General features: G+C 41.1%; 1 protein-coding gene across 2 annotated transcripts in view; it reads left to right on the plus strand.

The window, feature by feature from the left end:
- Positions 1 to 16652, plus strand: part of glyr1 (glyoxylate reductase 1 homolog (Arabidopsis)) — a 49667-nt gene that overhangs the window by 18868 nt on the left and 14147 nt on the right. For both annotated transcript variants that reach the window (XM_078418223.1, XM_078418222.1), the window contains 2 exons: positions 7923 to 7973; positions 15793 to 15866. In XM_078418223.1, coding sequence (XP_078274349.1) covers positions 7923 to 7973; positions 15793 to 15866 — 125 coding nt within the window. The remainder of the gene's footprint in view (positions 1 to 7922; positions 7974 to 15792; positions 15867 to 16652) is intronic.

The following is a 16652-nucleotide window of genomic DNA, read 5'->3' on the forward strand; positions in this document are numbered from 1 at the left end:
ATCCACCATAACCAACCTCACAAAGCACTCATCACCACGGATGTTAGTGCCTCTGGTCAATAGTCGTTGAGGCACGTCATCTTACTTTTCTTGGGCACCATTATTGATGCAGGTGTAAACCTCAGACCTCGGTAGTGAGAGGTTGAAAATGTCCGCAAAAACCCAAATCAATTGGTCTGCATGGGTTTTGAGAACTCGACTGGGTATACCATCAGGTTCAGGTGCTTTCCAAGGGTTCACCCCCCTGAAGGATCTTCTGACATCGGCCTCTGTGACTGTAATACCATCAGGGCTTATAGGGGCTCGGGAAGACACATCAGTGTTCTCCCTGTCAAAGCGTGCTTAGAACGCATTGAGCTCGTCAGGGAGTGATGCTTTGCTGTCGCTCGAGCTGCCTCCTGAATTTGCCTTGTAGGAGGTGATGGCATTCAAGCCCTGCCACAGTTGCCAAACATCCACTCCAGCTTTGAGCGGAGGTCCCTTTTGGCCTTTTTGATGACCTTGTCAAGGTCGTATCTGGACCTCTTATAGACCTCTGCGTCACCAGACCTGAATGCCCGGGATCTGGTCATCATAAGAATGTGGATCTGCTGGTTCATCCAAGGCTTCTGGGATCAGACTGAAGAAGGGTCTCGACCCGAAACGTCACCCATTCCTTCTCTCCTGAGATGCTGCCTGACCTGCTGAGTTACTCCAGCATTTTGTGAATAAATACCTTCGATTGGCAGTTTATTGATCAGTGGGTATAATTGACGGCTGGAGCAAGTGGTCATGGTGTATTTGTGAAAAAGCAAGTAATAAAAACAGTAACTGAAGTAATAAGCTTCCATTTAGAGTGCCATTTTATTTCAAAATTATAAATAGTTTTAAATTTGGAAATGGGTTTAAATCTTTTTATGTTTAAAATGTATAGTGTAAAATAACAGTTAAATAAATCAAAGTGCAGATTCTAGAAAGCCTGGGGGAAATTAATGCATGGAAATCTTTCATCAAATACGATGGCCTTTCCATTCTCCCCAAAAGAGAAAATTCTGAGTATTTCTAGTGTTTCTTCATGCTGGGACACATGGCTCTCGAAAGCCAAGTTACATTCTACATAACTAATTTGACTTTGTTTTATGTACAGATGTGCAGCAAACGCTGTGTACCATGTAGCTTGGATATTTTCGAATTTTGTGTGCAACAATTGTATCTATTGGCACATGTGTATATTTTGGTTCCATTATTTGCAGATGTATGAGGACGGATGAGCTGTAAAAAGTTGTTTATGAATGATTTAGCTGTGTTATTAATTGGAAATGTGCTTTGTGTCTTCTGAAGAAGAGTAGTTGAATGAAAAGAATTGGGCTTCCAATGCTGTATCATTATAAGATGATGATCATTACAAGTAACAGGATGCTTGTTTTAATTGTACCCACTGGTTTTCAATTTCTTGTAGGTGTGTAAAACAGATGCCATAGTGAACTTCAGATCTACTGCACAAAAGGAGGCTTGTAGGAGTCTGTTGCCTAGTTCTTTCATTCAATTACTTATTTGAGCATATCCTAGGAAGCTCTCCAGGGACAGATCTGGGATGTCTGGAATCCGTCCTCATACATTTGTTATATTCCTAAACATGGTTACATGTTGGCTGCATCAATTCTAAGATTGCACGTAGTAGATGAGCTTTTTCTTGAACTGTATTTAGTTATCATTTCTTGACCAGCCCCAGCAGATTCCTCCAGAAGCCTTGTTCTTATCTGAGTAGCTATCCCCTTTGTGTTCACTTGAAACAGCAAAAGTAAATGTGTTTCCCAGCATTTTCCTTCTATTGTTTGTCCATATTCCTGAGTCCTCTCCATTGTCATTAAGACAGATAGTGGAGCAAGTTTCTCTTCTCTAAACATACGTTAGTATGTTTAGAGAAGAGAAACTTGCTCCACTATCTGTCTTAATGACAATAGCTGAATTTGTTAGTTCAATTACACAAGCCTTATTTAATTGGATGGTATATTTCTTCTACATTAAGCTTTATATCAGCTGCCTCAACTTTCAAGTATTTTTCTCATTCCTTACGCTCTCTCCTTGGGTAGGTAATGTCTCGGGTCGGGGCCTTTCTTCAGCACGTTGTGCCCTTTAAAATACATTCATACTCACTTCAAGGAGATTTTAAACTCTGGGATGGAAGTTAGTTGCCTGGCTCAGTCCTGTGCCCGAGTTCCCCTTTTCAGTTCATTTCAGTTCAGTTTAGTTTATTGTCACATGTACAGTGAAAAGTTTTTGTTGCGTGCTATCCAGTCAGCAGAAAGACAATACTGTTTGCATTGTAGAACAAAATCGAGAGATATTGTCTCTTCCTAGACAGATCTGAGTTCTACTTTCATGAATGCAACCATTCCTATCCTTTACTGCTCTGTGCATTCAAGGCTCTTGCTCCCTGGGAATAAAAAGTTCTTCATAAACAACTTTAGTTTAGAGATACGGTGTGAAAACAGGCTCTTCGGCCCACCGAGTCCATGCTGACCAGCAATCATCCATACACTAGTTCTATCCTGCACACTAGGGAAAATTTTACAGAAGACCATTAACCGACAAACCTGCACATGTTTGGATAGTGGGAGGAAACCACAGCACCCAGAGAAACCCCGCACGTTCACAGGAAGAACATACAAACTCTGTACAGTCAGCATCCGTAGTCAGGATCAAACTCTGATCTCTGGCGCCATGAGGCAACAGCTCTATCACTATGCCACAAAAACATGAAAACATTTACAAGTTGGTACTTTATTTGCAAACTTTTGCTATAACTTGTTGACTTGCTGACTTTTGAAGCTGTTTTTCGCAAAGGGATAACATATCACTCTTTGTGCATAAAAATATATTGTGCCAAATTTCTCTGTGTTCCATCTTTGAAATTTCACTTGGTGTTTTCATTATTGGAGCAGAATTAGGCCATTCGGCCCATCAAGTCTAATCCGCCATTCAATCATGGCTGATTATCTTTCCCTCTTAACCCCATTTACCTGCCTTCCCCTCAAACCCCTGACACCCTTACTAATCAAGAATCTCTATCTCGCCTTAAAAATATCCATTGACTTGGCCTCCACAGCCTTCTGTTTTCCAGTAGTGCCATTTATTTTTGAAATTGAGGAATCTCTGTTTTGTTTGGAGGTTTATTTAATACTGTATCCTGGAGATGCAATATAGTATCCTATATGAATTTGAACTGGAGATGGGTTTTTAAAAATAATATTATATGCTGAAGCATTTTTTAAAAAGTTGATTCGAAATCCAGTGAGCCAATACATAGATCATGTAGCTTTGTAAGTCTTGTAAGTCTGGGGTAACTAGGTGGAAGATCTTACTAGAATAATGCATCTATCCAATATATATTATCAGATCATTAGCTTACCAGGACTCTTGACTGTCGTCTGTCATCTGTTCTGTGCTTTTCTGTGTGGTGATGATATGAACTCATTTGTACAGACAACTGAGATCATTTCATGTTGGAAAGGGCGATGCAGAGAACATGAACCAGTTAAGGATTACTGAGTTGGTCTGTTTTGCACTTTGAAAATTCCCCAAGTGACTACAAGATTTGATTGGCCAAGGCCAAAGCCATTTTGCCATTCTCACTGCAAACACTGTACTTGGATTAATAAGAAAAATTGCATAAATTATGTACTGAAGCAATACAAGTTTTAAATTTCTAAAGTACAATAATGTTAGTGATATTTTTTAAACTCCAAAATATGGTTCCAGTGTTGCCAGTTATAAATCAAGTAATTGATTGTGTGCAGAGACAAGTTATAAGAAATATAATGTAAAAGCCATGATTATGAAAGTGGAAACAGGTGATCGGGTATTTTTGTCCACAAGTTGAGAGTAATGATGCAGAAGGCACTGACATTAATTTGTCTGTCCCAAGAGCTCCAACTCATTACAAAGCTTCTGTTTTCTTTAGATTAGCTTTCCTTTGCTAAATCTCTGCGACTGTGAGACTGGCAATAGCTAGTGCTATTCTGCCTTTGACTCGCAGATCTTCAGTTGTAGGTTCAAAGTATGATTACCGTGCTCAGATTTGGTTTTTCTAATTACAGCAAGTAAAGGACGACCCTCACTTCCATCATTTTCTGCTCAGTCAGTCTGAGAAGGTAAGAGGATGCATTTAGTGTGCAGTCTAGTCGTGCAGGTTTTTCCAGCAATAAGCTGAACTCGAGAAGGCAGAATGCTTTAGTCACCTGTGTTCTGTTTGTCTTCCATTTTCATACTTTGACATTTGTTGTCTATACGTTTCCCTCTTTTTAGAAAGACCTTGTGTCCATTTAGCTGAGATTGTAGTTGCTCTAAATAGAAAACTACGAATCAACATCCAACTGTCTTGCATTACATCGGTAACACTTGGGGTTCATTATCAGTAAACAAGCACTGAATATTACTGGGCCCTATGATGTTGGGTGCACTTTATTAGCACTTATTTTTCAATAATTTTAATATTTGGTGTCATAGTCATGTAGCACATAAACAGGCAAATTGGCCCACCATACCCACCACCGATATTCCAGCACCCATGGTTCCAGGGCCTTTCTGGATTTTCCATTTTGCCAGACCAACAGAGGTCACTATCTTGGGGGGCCGATATCGGCCCACAAAGTCGGCTATGGGAACGGATCTGCCGGCTGTGGCTGGGGGGGGGGGGGGGGGGTTCCAGAGTCCTGGCTGCAGGCAACAAATTCGACCCACTGATCATCGGGTGCTGAAGTCGGCCTTGGGAACAGATCTGCCAACTCCGGCCAGGCCAGAGCACTGGCCGCAGGGGGCATATTCGACCTGCAGATCGGCACGGGAGTCCCAGTGAGGTCGAGATCAGCTGCCTCACCCAACCAAGGCAGCACATTTTCGGGGGTCTTGGGGGGGAGTTGTCTGGATTAAAGGGGGGTCCTGACCACCAGTTGCTGGAAAATCGGTGGTGGACCTGTAGTAATCAATTCACCGTCACTTAGTCCATAAACCTCAAAACACTTGCGATTTAAGGGACTGCTAGATATGTAAAAGTGAGAGTACCTTTGTCCACCATCCACTCAGTTCTAGATTCCTCCCATCCACTGTACTACTGGACTCTTACTCTTTTACAATTAAAACATTTTAAATATATTTGGACACCTGCATGGATAGGAAATGATTTGAGGGAGATGGGCTGGGCACAGGCAAGTGAGACTAGCTCAGTTAGCCAACTGGGTTGACATGGATGAGTAGGCTGAAGGGGCCACTTCTGTGCTGTATACTTCTATGGCTGTGACCAGTAATGTTCTCTAGTTTTAGACACCTCAGCTGCAGGGAAAAAGGGTTTCCTACTGTCTGCTCTACCCTTTTAACAAAGGATGGTATTCTAACATTGTTTAACGTTATTGAAAGTATACTCATGAAGACAGAAAAAGAGAAAATATTCAGTTATTGATGCCCAATGCATTGTAGTTTATCTACCATGGTAAAAGTATAACATTTAAAAATATTTTATTCAGATTATGCCAAGTGTGAAATTTCAAAAATTTTGTATGAGGAGTGGTGAGAAAATATTGTGTATCTGCCAATTTATTTCAATGCCACCTTCCAAATTGGGTGTAGTAACTTTATTGCATGAATTATACTGGTTTCAAGATGCAAAAATCAGTTTGCATAAACTTGTTATAGTTTGTAAATTCTCCAGTTTTGCTTTTCCTTTCCTAATTTCCTTTTGTCCCCATTTTCAATTAGGAACTTTGAGGGACACTGAACTTGTCAACAAATTGTCTTCTATTTTTGTATTTTTACCATTTCCTTTGCAGGAAGCTTGACCTTGGAAATTATGCTGATATTAGTGGGTCAGCAGCTTGCCAACAATCAGTTTCTGGATATGGCATTGAATTGTAATTGTTGTATCATCTATTCTTTTCACAATCTGGAACACGATCATGAAAAAAAATAAATGCACAAAAATATGAAATCTTCAACTGAAAGTTTGGCTGTTTGTAATATAATACGGTGCTCTTTAATCAATACACCCATGTGGTGTGGATGGTAAGTAATTGAGGAATGTTTTATTTCATAATTAAACAATTAATCTGGGCTCTGATTCTAAATCAATGGTCAAGAAAAGGATTGCATAATGTCACTGTCCGTATAAACATCAATAAATAAACTAATTGAATGAAAATTAGCAACAGGTTTACCCGGGGTTAACTGCAGGTTCACCCAAGGTTAAGACAGAGTTCTGTCCCTGAGAGTTACTCATAACCTGAACAGTACGCAAGTGGAAAGTGCAGCCGAGAACTGAGTTCCCACATGGCAGACTATGCCTGCAGACGAGTCAATCTCTGTACTGCCCACTCCCCTGACATCAGTCTGAAGAAGGGTCTCGACCCAAAATGTTACCCATTCCTTCTCTCCAGAGATGCTGCCTGTCCCGCGGGCTGAGTTACTCCAGCATTTTGTGTCTACCTGCAGTAGTGGATTGTTCCATAGGGATAAATAGTTTAGAGAAGCATCTTAATTCTCGTTGCCATTCTTACCGACAAAGCTGATGGGATCGTATCTTGGGCTAATTATAATCTTGTAGAAGATTTTGTGATAGACAAGGTTTTAACTGCTGTTGACAGCTTTAGAAAGGACACCGCTGGTGAACTGGCTGGCATGTCTCAGGGTAGGATTTAACAAAATGATCGTTAATATGTTACCTAGAATTAATTCACCCCGGATTTGATATGGCAAAATTCCAGCTATTGTCAAGAACTGCTAAGCACAGCTAGGAGCAGCTGGCAAATGCATTGTGCTGGTCTCCCAAATGCTTATTCATGTGTACGGTCCGTACAAAAGTTAGGTGTCCATAAACTGTGGACTACCTGTTCTTGGGAGGGGGGTCGGGTGAATTCCTGTTAATATTGCATTATTTTTAGTATGGAACATGCAATTTTCCAGTTGATGTTTATAAGCAATTGGTTAACATTTGTGGTGTATTCTTCGTGGTATTTTAAAGTTAGTAATAACCCATTAAATAAAATATCTTAACACTAATAATAATAATAATAATAATATATTCCTTTATTCGTCCCACACTGGGGAAATTTACAAACATCGGGGAAATTTACACTGGGGAATGTATTGAAATCATTTGTAGCATAATATAGTTTCAACCTAAATATTTTACTACCAGGTGTTTGAAAAGTAACAGTCATGGGAAAATTGCCTGAGAATTTCGTGTTGCCTTTAAACTGGGGCTGCTCCACACTTCAATCTCAAAACCATTCTCAATATGCAATAATTAAACTTGCTGGTCTGGTTGCCTCTGTACTTGCTCAATTTTTGGAAAAGAAGTATTTCCCATTGGGCAAACTGATTTAAAGCTACTTCCTTAACTTGTAGTTTCCAGTTTCATGACCCTTTGTAGAACTAACCAGTTATATCATCTGATCCACCTGTTGCCCCTCTATCCTGGAAAACAGACACTTTAATTTTGTAAATCTTACCTATGCAAAGTGTTGGTAGAAAAGGCTTCCTTTGATTACATGTGGCTGACCTCAACTGTATATTGTATAAGAAGGAACTGTAGATGCTAGTTTACACCGAAGATGGACTCTAAATGCTAGAGTAACTCAGCGGGTCAGGCAGCATCTCTGAAGAAAAGGAATAGGTGACGTTTCGGGTCGAGACCTTTCATCAGTCGACCTGAAATGTCACCTATTTTGTTTCTATCTCAACTGTTTATTGATGTTCAGATATGTGTCCACTGGATAAAAGCTATTTTCTGCCAAGATGTTCACCTTGAATAATACATGTTTACTAAATAATTGGGTTATCAATTTAACATGCTGTTGGATCTGAAGTACATTAGTAAATGTCAATTTGTATGTAGACTTGTTTGCCATGGTTTTTTGTAAAATAATCAGCTACATTTTATTTATTAACAGCCAGGTTCGTGCTCTGCGATAATTCAAAAGCTGAAGACCACGGCTGAGGAGGTACTGCGCTGCTTATTTTTTATTTCTGGTTTATCTATCTGAAATATAAGGCTAATATTAAGTCTTGCTCTTACATAGAAACATTGAAAATAGGTGCAGGAGGAGGCCATTTGGCTCTTCATTGTGATCATGCCTGATCATCCACAATCAGTAACCCATGTCTGCCTTCTCCCCATATCCTTTGATTCTGCTAGCCCTAGAGCTCTATCTAACTCTCTTTTAAATTCATCCAGTGAATTGGCCTCCACTGCCTTCTGTGGCAGAGAATTCTACAAATTCACAACTCTCTGGGTGAAAGTTTTTCTCATCTCAGTTTTAAATGGCCTCCCTTTTATTCTTAGACGGTGGCCCCTGATTCTGGACTCCCCCAACATTGGGAGCATTTTTCCTGCATCCAGCTTGTCCAGTCCTTTTATAATTTTATACATTTCTATAAGATCCCCCCTCATCCTTCTAAATTCCAGTGAATACAAGCTTTTTAATCTTTCCTCATATGACAATCCCGCCATCCCGGGGATTCATCTCATGAACCTACGCTGCACTGCCTCAATAGCAAGAATGTCCTTCCTCAAATTAGGAGATCAAAACTGCACATACTCACCAGGGCTTTGAACAACTGCAGAAGGACCTCTTTACTCCTATACTCAAATCCTCTTGTTATGAAGGCCAACATGCCATTAGTTTTCTTCACTGCCTGCTGTACCTGCATGTTTACATTCAATGACTGGTGTACAAGGACATCAGGTCTCATTGCACTTCCCTTTTTCCTAATCTGACACCATTGAGATAATAATCTGACTCCTTGTTCTTGCCACCAAAGTGGATAACCTCACATTTATCTACATTATACTGCATCTGCCATGCATCTGCCTACTCACTCAACCTGTCCAGGTCACCCTGCAACTTTCTGGCATCCTCGTCGCAGTTCACACTGCCACCCATCTTTGTGTCATCTGCAAATTTGCTAGTGTTACTTTTAATTTCATCATCTAAATCATTAATATATATTGTAAATAGTTGCGGCTCCAGCACCGAGCCTTGCGGCACTCCACTCGCCACTGCCTGCCATTCTGACAGGGACCCGTTTATTCCTACTCTTTGTTTCCTGTCTGTCAGCCAATTCTCTATCCATGTCAATACCCTACCCCCAATACCATGTGCTCTAATTTTGCCCCTAATCTCCTGTGTAGGACCGTATCAAAGGCTTTCTGAAAGTCCAGATACACTACATCCACTGGCTCTCCTTCATCCATTTTACTTGTCACATCCTCAAAAAATTCCAGAAGATTAGTCAAGCAAGATTTCCCCTTCATAAATCCATGCTGACTTGGGCCAATCCTTTTATTGCTCTCCAAATGCGCAGTTATTACTTCTTTCATAATTAACTCCAGCATCTTCCCCACCACCGATATCAGGCTAACTAGTCTATAATTTCCTGTTTTCTCTCTCGCTCCTTTCTTGAAAAGTGGGATAACATTAGCTACCCTCCAATCCACAGGAACTGATCCTGAATCTATAGAACATTGGAAAATGATCACCAATGCATCCACGATTTCTAGAGCCACTTCCTTAAGTACCCTGGGATGCAGACCATCAGCCCCTGGGGATTTATCAGCCATCAATCCCATTAGTCTATCCAATACTATTTCTCACATAATGCAAATTTCTTTCAGTTCCTCTGTCTCCCTAGATCCTCTGTCCTCTAGTACATCTGGGAGATTGTTTGTGTCTTCCTTGGTGAAGACAGAACCAAAGTACCTGTTCAACTCTTCTGCCATTTCCTTGTTCCCCATAATAATTTCACCTGTTTCTGCCTTCAAGTGACCCACATTTGTCTTTACTAATCTTTTTCTCTTAACATACCTAAAGTAGCTTTTACTATCCTTTATATTCTTGTCCGGCTTACCCTCGTAGTTCATCCTTTCAGCCCGTATTGCCCTTTTTGTTACCTTCAAAGTCCTTTCAAAGTTTCCCAATCCTCTGGCTACCCGCTACTCTTTGCTATGTTATACACATTTTCTTTTCGTTTTATATTGTCCCTAGCTTCCCTTGTCAGCCATGGTTGTCTCTTACTCCCCTTAGAATCTTTCTTCCTCTTTGGAACAAAATGATCCTGCATCTTCTGGAATATGCCCGGAAATTCCTGCCATTGCTGTTCCACCGTCATTCCTGGTTGGATCCTTTTCCAGTCGACCTTGGCCAGCTCCTTTTTCATGCCTTCATAGTCCCCTTTGTTCAACTGCAACACTGACACCTCTAGTTTAACCTTCTCCCTCTGAAATTGCAAATTAAAACGTATCATATTATGGTCACTACCTCCTAGCGGTTCCTTTACCTTGAGTTTCCTTATTAAATCTAGTTAATTAGACTACACTAAATCCAGAATTGTCTTCTCTCTGGTAGACTCCAATACAAGCTGCTCTAAGAATCCATCTGGCAGGCATTCTACAAATTCCCTTTCTTGGGGTCCAGAACCAACCTAATATTCCCGGTCTACTTCATATTGAAATCTCCCATAACCACAGTTACATGCTAATTTTAACTCCTGCTGCAACTTGCACCCTATATCCTGGCTACTGTTTGGGGGCCTGTAGATTACTCCCATTAATGTCTTCTTACCGTTACAATTCCTGAATTCTATCCACAGCAACTCCACATCGTCAGTCCCTGTGTAACCCCTCGCAAGGGACTGAATTTCATCCCTCACCAACAGAACAACCCCACCTCCTCTGCCCACCTGCCTGTCCTTTCTCTAAGACGTATAACCCTGAGTATTCAGTTCCAAGCCCCGATCCACCTGCAGCCATGTCTCTAATCCCCACAATGTCATATCTACCAATCTCTAACTGAGCCTCAAGCTCATCCACTTTACTTCTTATACTTCGCGCATTCATATATAATACTTTTAATCCATTACTCGTATCACCCTTCACATCGATTCCTATTTCACTTGGCCATACTCTCCTATCCCTTCGTGAGCTTTCTGTCCTGTACTCTCTTTCCCTTTAACTCCATCCTTGCATTTCCAATTTGTCTCCTAAGTGAAATCCTAGTGTTGCAGCAAAGAAACAGCCATTTGCCATTGTTTCTTACCTTAGTGAACTTCCAAGTCAAACCTCTCTATCCCACCTTTTTTAATAATCCCCATTTGCAAGTTATTGTTTCTTGAGGGAAAACAAATGAACCTTGGTGAATTCCATATGTACTTTTTTTTTTTTAAATCCTCCTGAACTTTCGTGAATAACTTGAATTTTTAATGAAAATATCCAGAACTTCTAAGATCTTTGAATAATTCTAACCCTGGCAATCTATGCAGCAATTTTCTTTTTGTACCTGCAGTGCTCTATGCACACTTCTGTGCAGCACTCAGCTATAGCAGTTTATAACTGGTAGAAGCTTTTGTGTGTTTAGCCTCTCTTTGTGTGCTGTTTTTTTCCCCATGAGTAAGAAACCAAGGATTCCTTTTGCTTGCTATCTACCTTATAACATACAAGTAAATGTGGGGGAATGATTAAGATGTTGTCGGGTCGTACTAAAATTGCCCGTATAATTGTCAGTGAGGAGAAAGGATTTAGACTGCAGAAAACAGTATAGATAGACTGGTTAATTGGAAAGAATAATCACATGCATTTACGTGGCAGCATGAATTGTAGATACAGTGGAGGGGTGGGGGAGGCAGGGTTGGCAGTCTGGTTTGTCTGATGTACTGGGCTGCATCAACAACTCTCTGCAACTTCTTGCAGTCTTGGGCAGCGCCTCCTTAGTCTTCTTAGAAAATGGAGGCATTGGTGTATTTTCTTGGCCTTACTTCTGGTGTGGTTGGATCAGAACAAACTGCTTATATAAAATGTTTATGTCAAGGAACTCTTAGCATTTGACCACTTCAGCACCATTGATGTAGATTGGGGTATGGACACCACCACTTTCTGATGTTGACAACTAGCTCTTTCATGTGGTGTACCTCGACTTTCAGAAAGCCTTCGACAAGGTCCCACATAGGAGATTAGTGGGCAAAATTAGGGCACATGGTATTGGGGGTAGGGTACTGACATGGATAGAAAATTGGTTGACAGACAGAAAGCAAAGAGTGGGGATACATGGGTCCCTTTCGGAATGGCAGGCAGTGACCAGTGGGGTACCGCAAGGTTCGGTGCTGGGACCCCAGCTATTTACGATATACATTAATGACTTAGACGAAGGGATTAAAAGTACCATTAGCAAATTTGCAGATGATACTAAGTTGGGGGGTAGTGTGAATTGTGAGGAAGATGCAATAAGGCTGCAGGGTGACTTGGACAGGTTGTGTGAGTGGGCGGATACATGGCAGATGCAGTTTAATGTAGATAAGTGTGAGGTTATTCACTTTGGAAGTAAGAATAGAAAGGCAGATTATTATCTGAATGGTGTCAAGTTAGGAGGAGGGGGAGTTCAACGAGATCTGGGTGTCCTAGTGCATCAGTCAATAAAAGGAAGCATGCAGGTACAGCAGGCAGTGAAGAAAGCCAATGGAATGTTGGCCTTCGTAACAAGAGGAGTTGAGTATAGGAGCAAAGAGGTCCTTCTACAGTTGTACCGGGCCCTGGTGAGACCGCACCTGGAGTACTGTGTGCAGTTTTGGTCTCCAAATTTGAGGAAGGATATTCTTGCTATGGAGGGCGTGCAGCGTAGGTTCACTAGGTTAATTCCCGGAATGGCGGGACTGTCGTATGTTGAAAGGCTGGAGCGATTGGGCTTGTATACACTGGAATTTAGAAGGATGAGGGGGGATCTTATTGAAACATATAAGATAATTAGGGGATTGGACACATTAGAGGCAGATAACATGTTCCCAATGTTGGGAGAGTCCAGAACAAGGGGCCACAGTTTAAGAATAAGGGGTAGGCCATTTAGAACGGAGATGAGGAAGAACCTTTTCAGTCAGAGAGTGGTGAAGGTGTGGAATTCTCTGCCTCAGAAGGCAGTGGAGGCCAGTTCGTTGGATGCTTTCAAGAGAGAGTTGGATAGAGCTCTTAAGGATAGCGGAGTGAGGGGGTATGGGGAGAAGGCAGGAACGGGGTACTGATTGAGAGTGATCAGCCATGATCGCATTGAATGGCGGTGCTGGCTCGAAGGGCTGAATGGCCTACTCCTGCACCTATTGTCTATTGTCTATTGTCTATTTTTCTGACATTGAAAGAGAGGCGGTTGTTTTGACACTCTTTTACTTGGTTTTCTCTCTCATTCCTGTTCTCGGTTTCATTATTGTTCAACATCTGGCCTGCTACAGTGGGGTCACCTCCAAACTTGTAAATGGAGTTAGAGCAGAATTTGGCCAACTGTCATAGTAGAGAGCTGAGAATGCATCCTTGTGGGGTGCCAGTGTTGAAATTTATCATAGAGAATGTTTTGTCACTAATCTCACTGATTGCAGTCTATGGGTCATGAGTCAAGGATCCAAATGGCAGAGGGGCATGCCAAGTCCTCGATCCAGGAGATTAGTTAGAATAATGATGTTAAATGTGGACGTGTAGTCTAATGTAGGTGTTCCTATCCAGATTTCCAGGGATGGGTATAAGCCCATGGAGAATGGTGTCTGCCAGGGGTGTGTTCAAGAGTTAAGTGTTTAATTGTCATATTAACCAACAACAGCATAATGAAATTCTTACTTACAACAACATAACAGGCCTGTAAATGCTACTATAAACACACAAATTGAACAAAAAAAATTATTAGCCCCAATACTACTACAAAAAACCCGAAGTCCTTAGCTCAACCAAGCTCATAGTTTCGGTATTGTTTTAGAGTGTTAAAGAACCTAATGGTTGTTGGAAAAAGCTGTTCTTGAACCTGGTGGGAGGAGAGAAATGAGAGCATGGCCAGGGTGGTGTGGGTCTTTGATGCTGGTTTCCTTTTTGAGGAAGCACCACCTCTTGATCCCTTTGATCGATGGCAGGTCAGTACCTATGATGGACCAGTTAGTGCCCACCACTCTTTCTGATTTCCTTCATTTCTGGGCATTTGCGTTGCCGATGCAGGCCGTGATGCAACCAGTCAAAATGCTGTGGCGTTAGGGGCAGTGCAGTGGATCAAGTTTGTCTGAAAGGCTGGAGTTGATGATGTATGCCATGACCAGTCTCTCAAAGCATTTCATGATGGTGGATGATGGAGCCAGTGGGGAAGAAATCATTAAGGCACACTACTGAAGAAGGGTCTCGACCCGAAACGTCACCCATTCCTTCTCTCCTGAGATGCTGCCTGACCCACTGAGTTATTCCAGCATTTTGTGATACCTTCGATTTGTACCAGCATCTGCAGTTATTTTCCTACACATAAGGCACACTACCTTGCTTTTCTTTGGCACCATTCTTTGGCAATCATTCTTTGGTATGATTGTGGTCTTCTTTATTAGGTGGCAAGTTGAATAGACTTGGGAGAGGTTAAAGATGTCAACGACTATTCCTAACCGCTGGTCTGTACAGTTTCTGAGGACACAGTAGGAGTTTCCATTCAGACCTGTGGCTTAATGCAGGTTCACTCTTGGGGAGGGAAAAAAAACCTGATCAGATTTCTGTGATGCCCGTGGGTACAGATGCATCCAAGGCTGTTGTCATTTCATTGCTCTTCTGTTCAAAATGAGCAGAGAATGAATTGCGATTGGTGGGGGGGGGGGATATGCATTTTTGCCAACAAGACTTCCCGACTTCACTTTATAGTCCATTATGGCATGCAAGCCTTGCAGCAATCAACAGGTTGATGCTATCGAACAACAGAGGAGGGACCATGGAGTGCAAATAGACAGCTCATTAAGAGAAGGAGGGTAGATCATTAAGGGTGTTAAATTGCATACATGTTGTTATTTATTAGCAGAAGTGTAGAATACCAGGGCAAGGACATTATTCCAATGTTATGTAGAGTTCTAGTTAGGCCATAGTATGAGTACCGTCTACAGTTCAGTGATGTTACGAAAAAATCTAGAGGATGTAGTGGAGAATTATGATCATGTCAGGGCTGGCAAATCATTGCTATGAGAAAAAAAATTATGAAGGCTTTTTTTCAGTAACTGGAAACTGAGGGGACAAATAAGGTGTATGGTCTTTTAAGAAGCCCAGATCGGCTAAATTGGAATACCTAGAGCCTTTAGTGGTGGACGAAAGGGTGGTGGGGTAAATAACTAAGTGGGGTCTAGTGGGCTGAGAGGGTAGTAGAGGTGCATCTGAGAAGGCAGGAGGCTGAAATCTTTACATTTGAATAGACACTGATGAGCCATCATTTGGAGAGCTACACACTGTGCTACAAAATGAAATTAGACTTAACATCTTCTTTATGACTCTCAGAACTGCCTCCCTGGTTCCAAATATTCAATGATTTACAAACAGTTTTGGGAATACTTCATATCACATCCACAGCATGTCTTTTAATCTCCTGTTAGTCCTTAAATCCTTTCGGATTAGCTAAATTTGGCCTACTTCCCAGATATCTATTTTGAGTTTTTTTAATCCAATTATTTCTTGGTGATTTTTATCTTGTTCATCGACTAGTGGTTTACTAACAACCACAGTACAAGTCCAGTGGTCTTATAATTTCCTGAGAACTTCTGGTGGAATGTCACATTTGCCCTGTTATAGCCCATGTATGCAATGTTTTTTCCTCATTGCAGCAAAAATTTGTATTAGAAAAAATGACGAACTTAAAAGCCCACAAGTATACCAGCAACATTGCTTGGTAATTCTTGTAATGTTTACCAGAATGTGGAACACTTCTTAGTCTAATTTTTAATTTACTGCATTGCTTGTACATCCTAATTATGAAGGTTGGAGCTAAACTTGGTGTAATCTCACAGGAAGCAGAGTCCACATCCATCCAGGCAGCTGACAGTACTGCAACCAATGGCAACGTTATTCCCACAAATAAAAGGTAAGAACCCAAATATTTAAAAATAAATTGTCGTCATCCATCAGGTAAAAAGCAATTGGAGTTGGACATTGAAGAGTTTTACCTTGGGTTCAATGAAAAAGTGAGGTTTAGATTTAGTTACTGAGATATAATCATTACAATAAAATAAATCTGAAATCAAAATACTGAAAATAATTGACAGGTCAGATAGCATCTATGGAGAAGTTAACATTTAGGATCTGGTGGAAAGTCATTGACCTTAACATTAAATCTCTTTCTCGCTTTATATGCTACTTGACCAGAATATTTACAGCATTTTTGGTTTCATTGCAATTGTTTAGATCTGAAGTATTTTACGTTTGAATTGTGATCATTGAAAGTTTGTTTCTGAAATAAAATGTGCAAGTACCTGAGGTGTTGATTAATGTTCCTTTGATCGGTAATCAGTACCCAGTAATGTAGCCATTTTTGTACAGAGTGAACCCTGAACGTAGCATTTTAATAGGTGGCTGTTTTCTGTTTAATGTCTTGGGTTTTCTACCATTAATCTGATGGCACATTCGTGCTGTTCCTCCAGTTTGCATGTGGCCTCACTCTGGCAATGGAGGAGCCTAGGATAGAGAGGTCTTTATGGGCAGGGAAGATAAAATGGTTAGCAACCGGGAAATCCAGTAGGCTTTGGCGGGCCAAGCACGAGTGTTTGGCGAAACGGTTGCCGAGTCTATGATTGGCTCGCCAATATAAAGAAGGCCACAACAGGAAAACCAAATGCAGTAGATAAAGTTAGAGGAGGTGTTGGAGAATGAT

The sequence above is a fragment of the Rhinoraja longicauda genome, chromosome 21 (genome assembly GCF_053455715.1).
Source record: "Rhinoraja longicauda isolate Sanriku21f chromosome 21, sRhiLon1.1, whole genome shotgun sequence".
In the NCBI taxonomy this organism is placed as follows: Eukaryota; Metazoa; Chordata; class Chondrichthyes; order Rajiformes; family Arhynchobatidae; genus Rhinoraja; species Rhinoraja longicauda.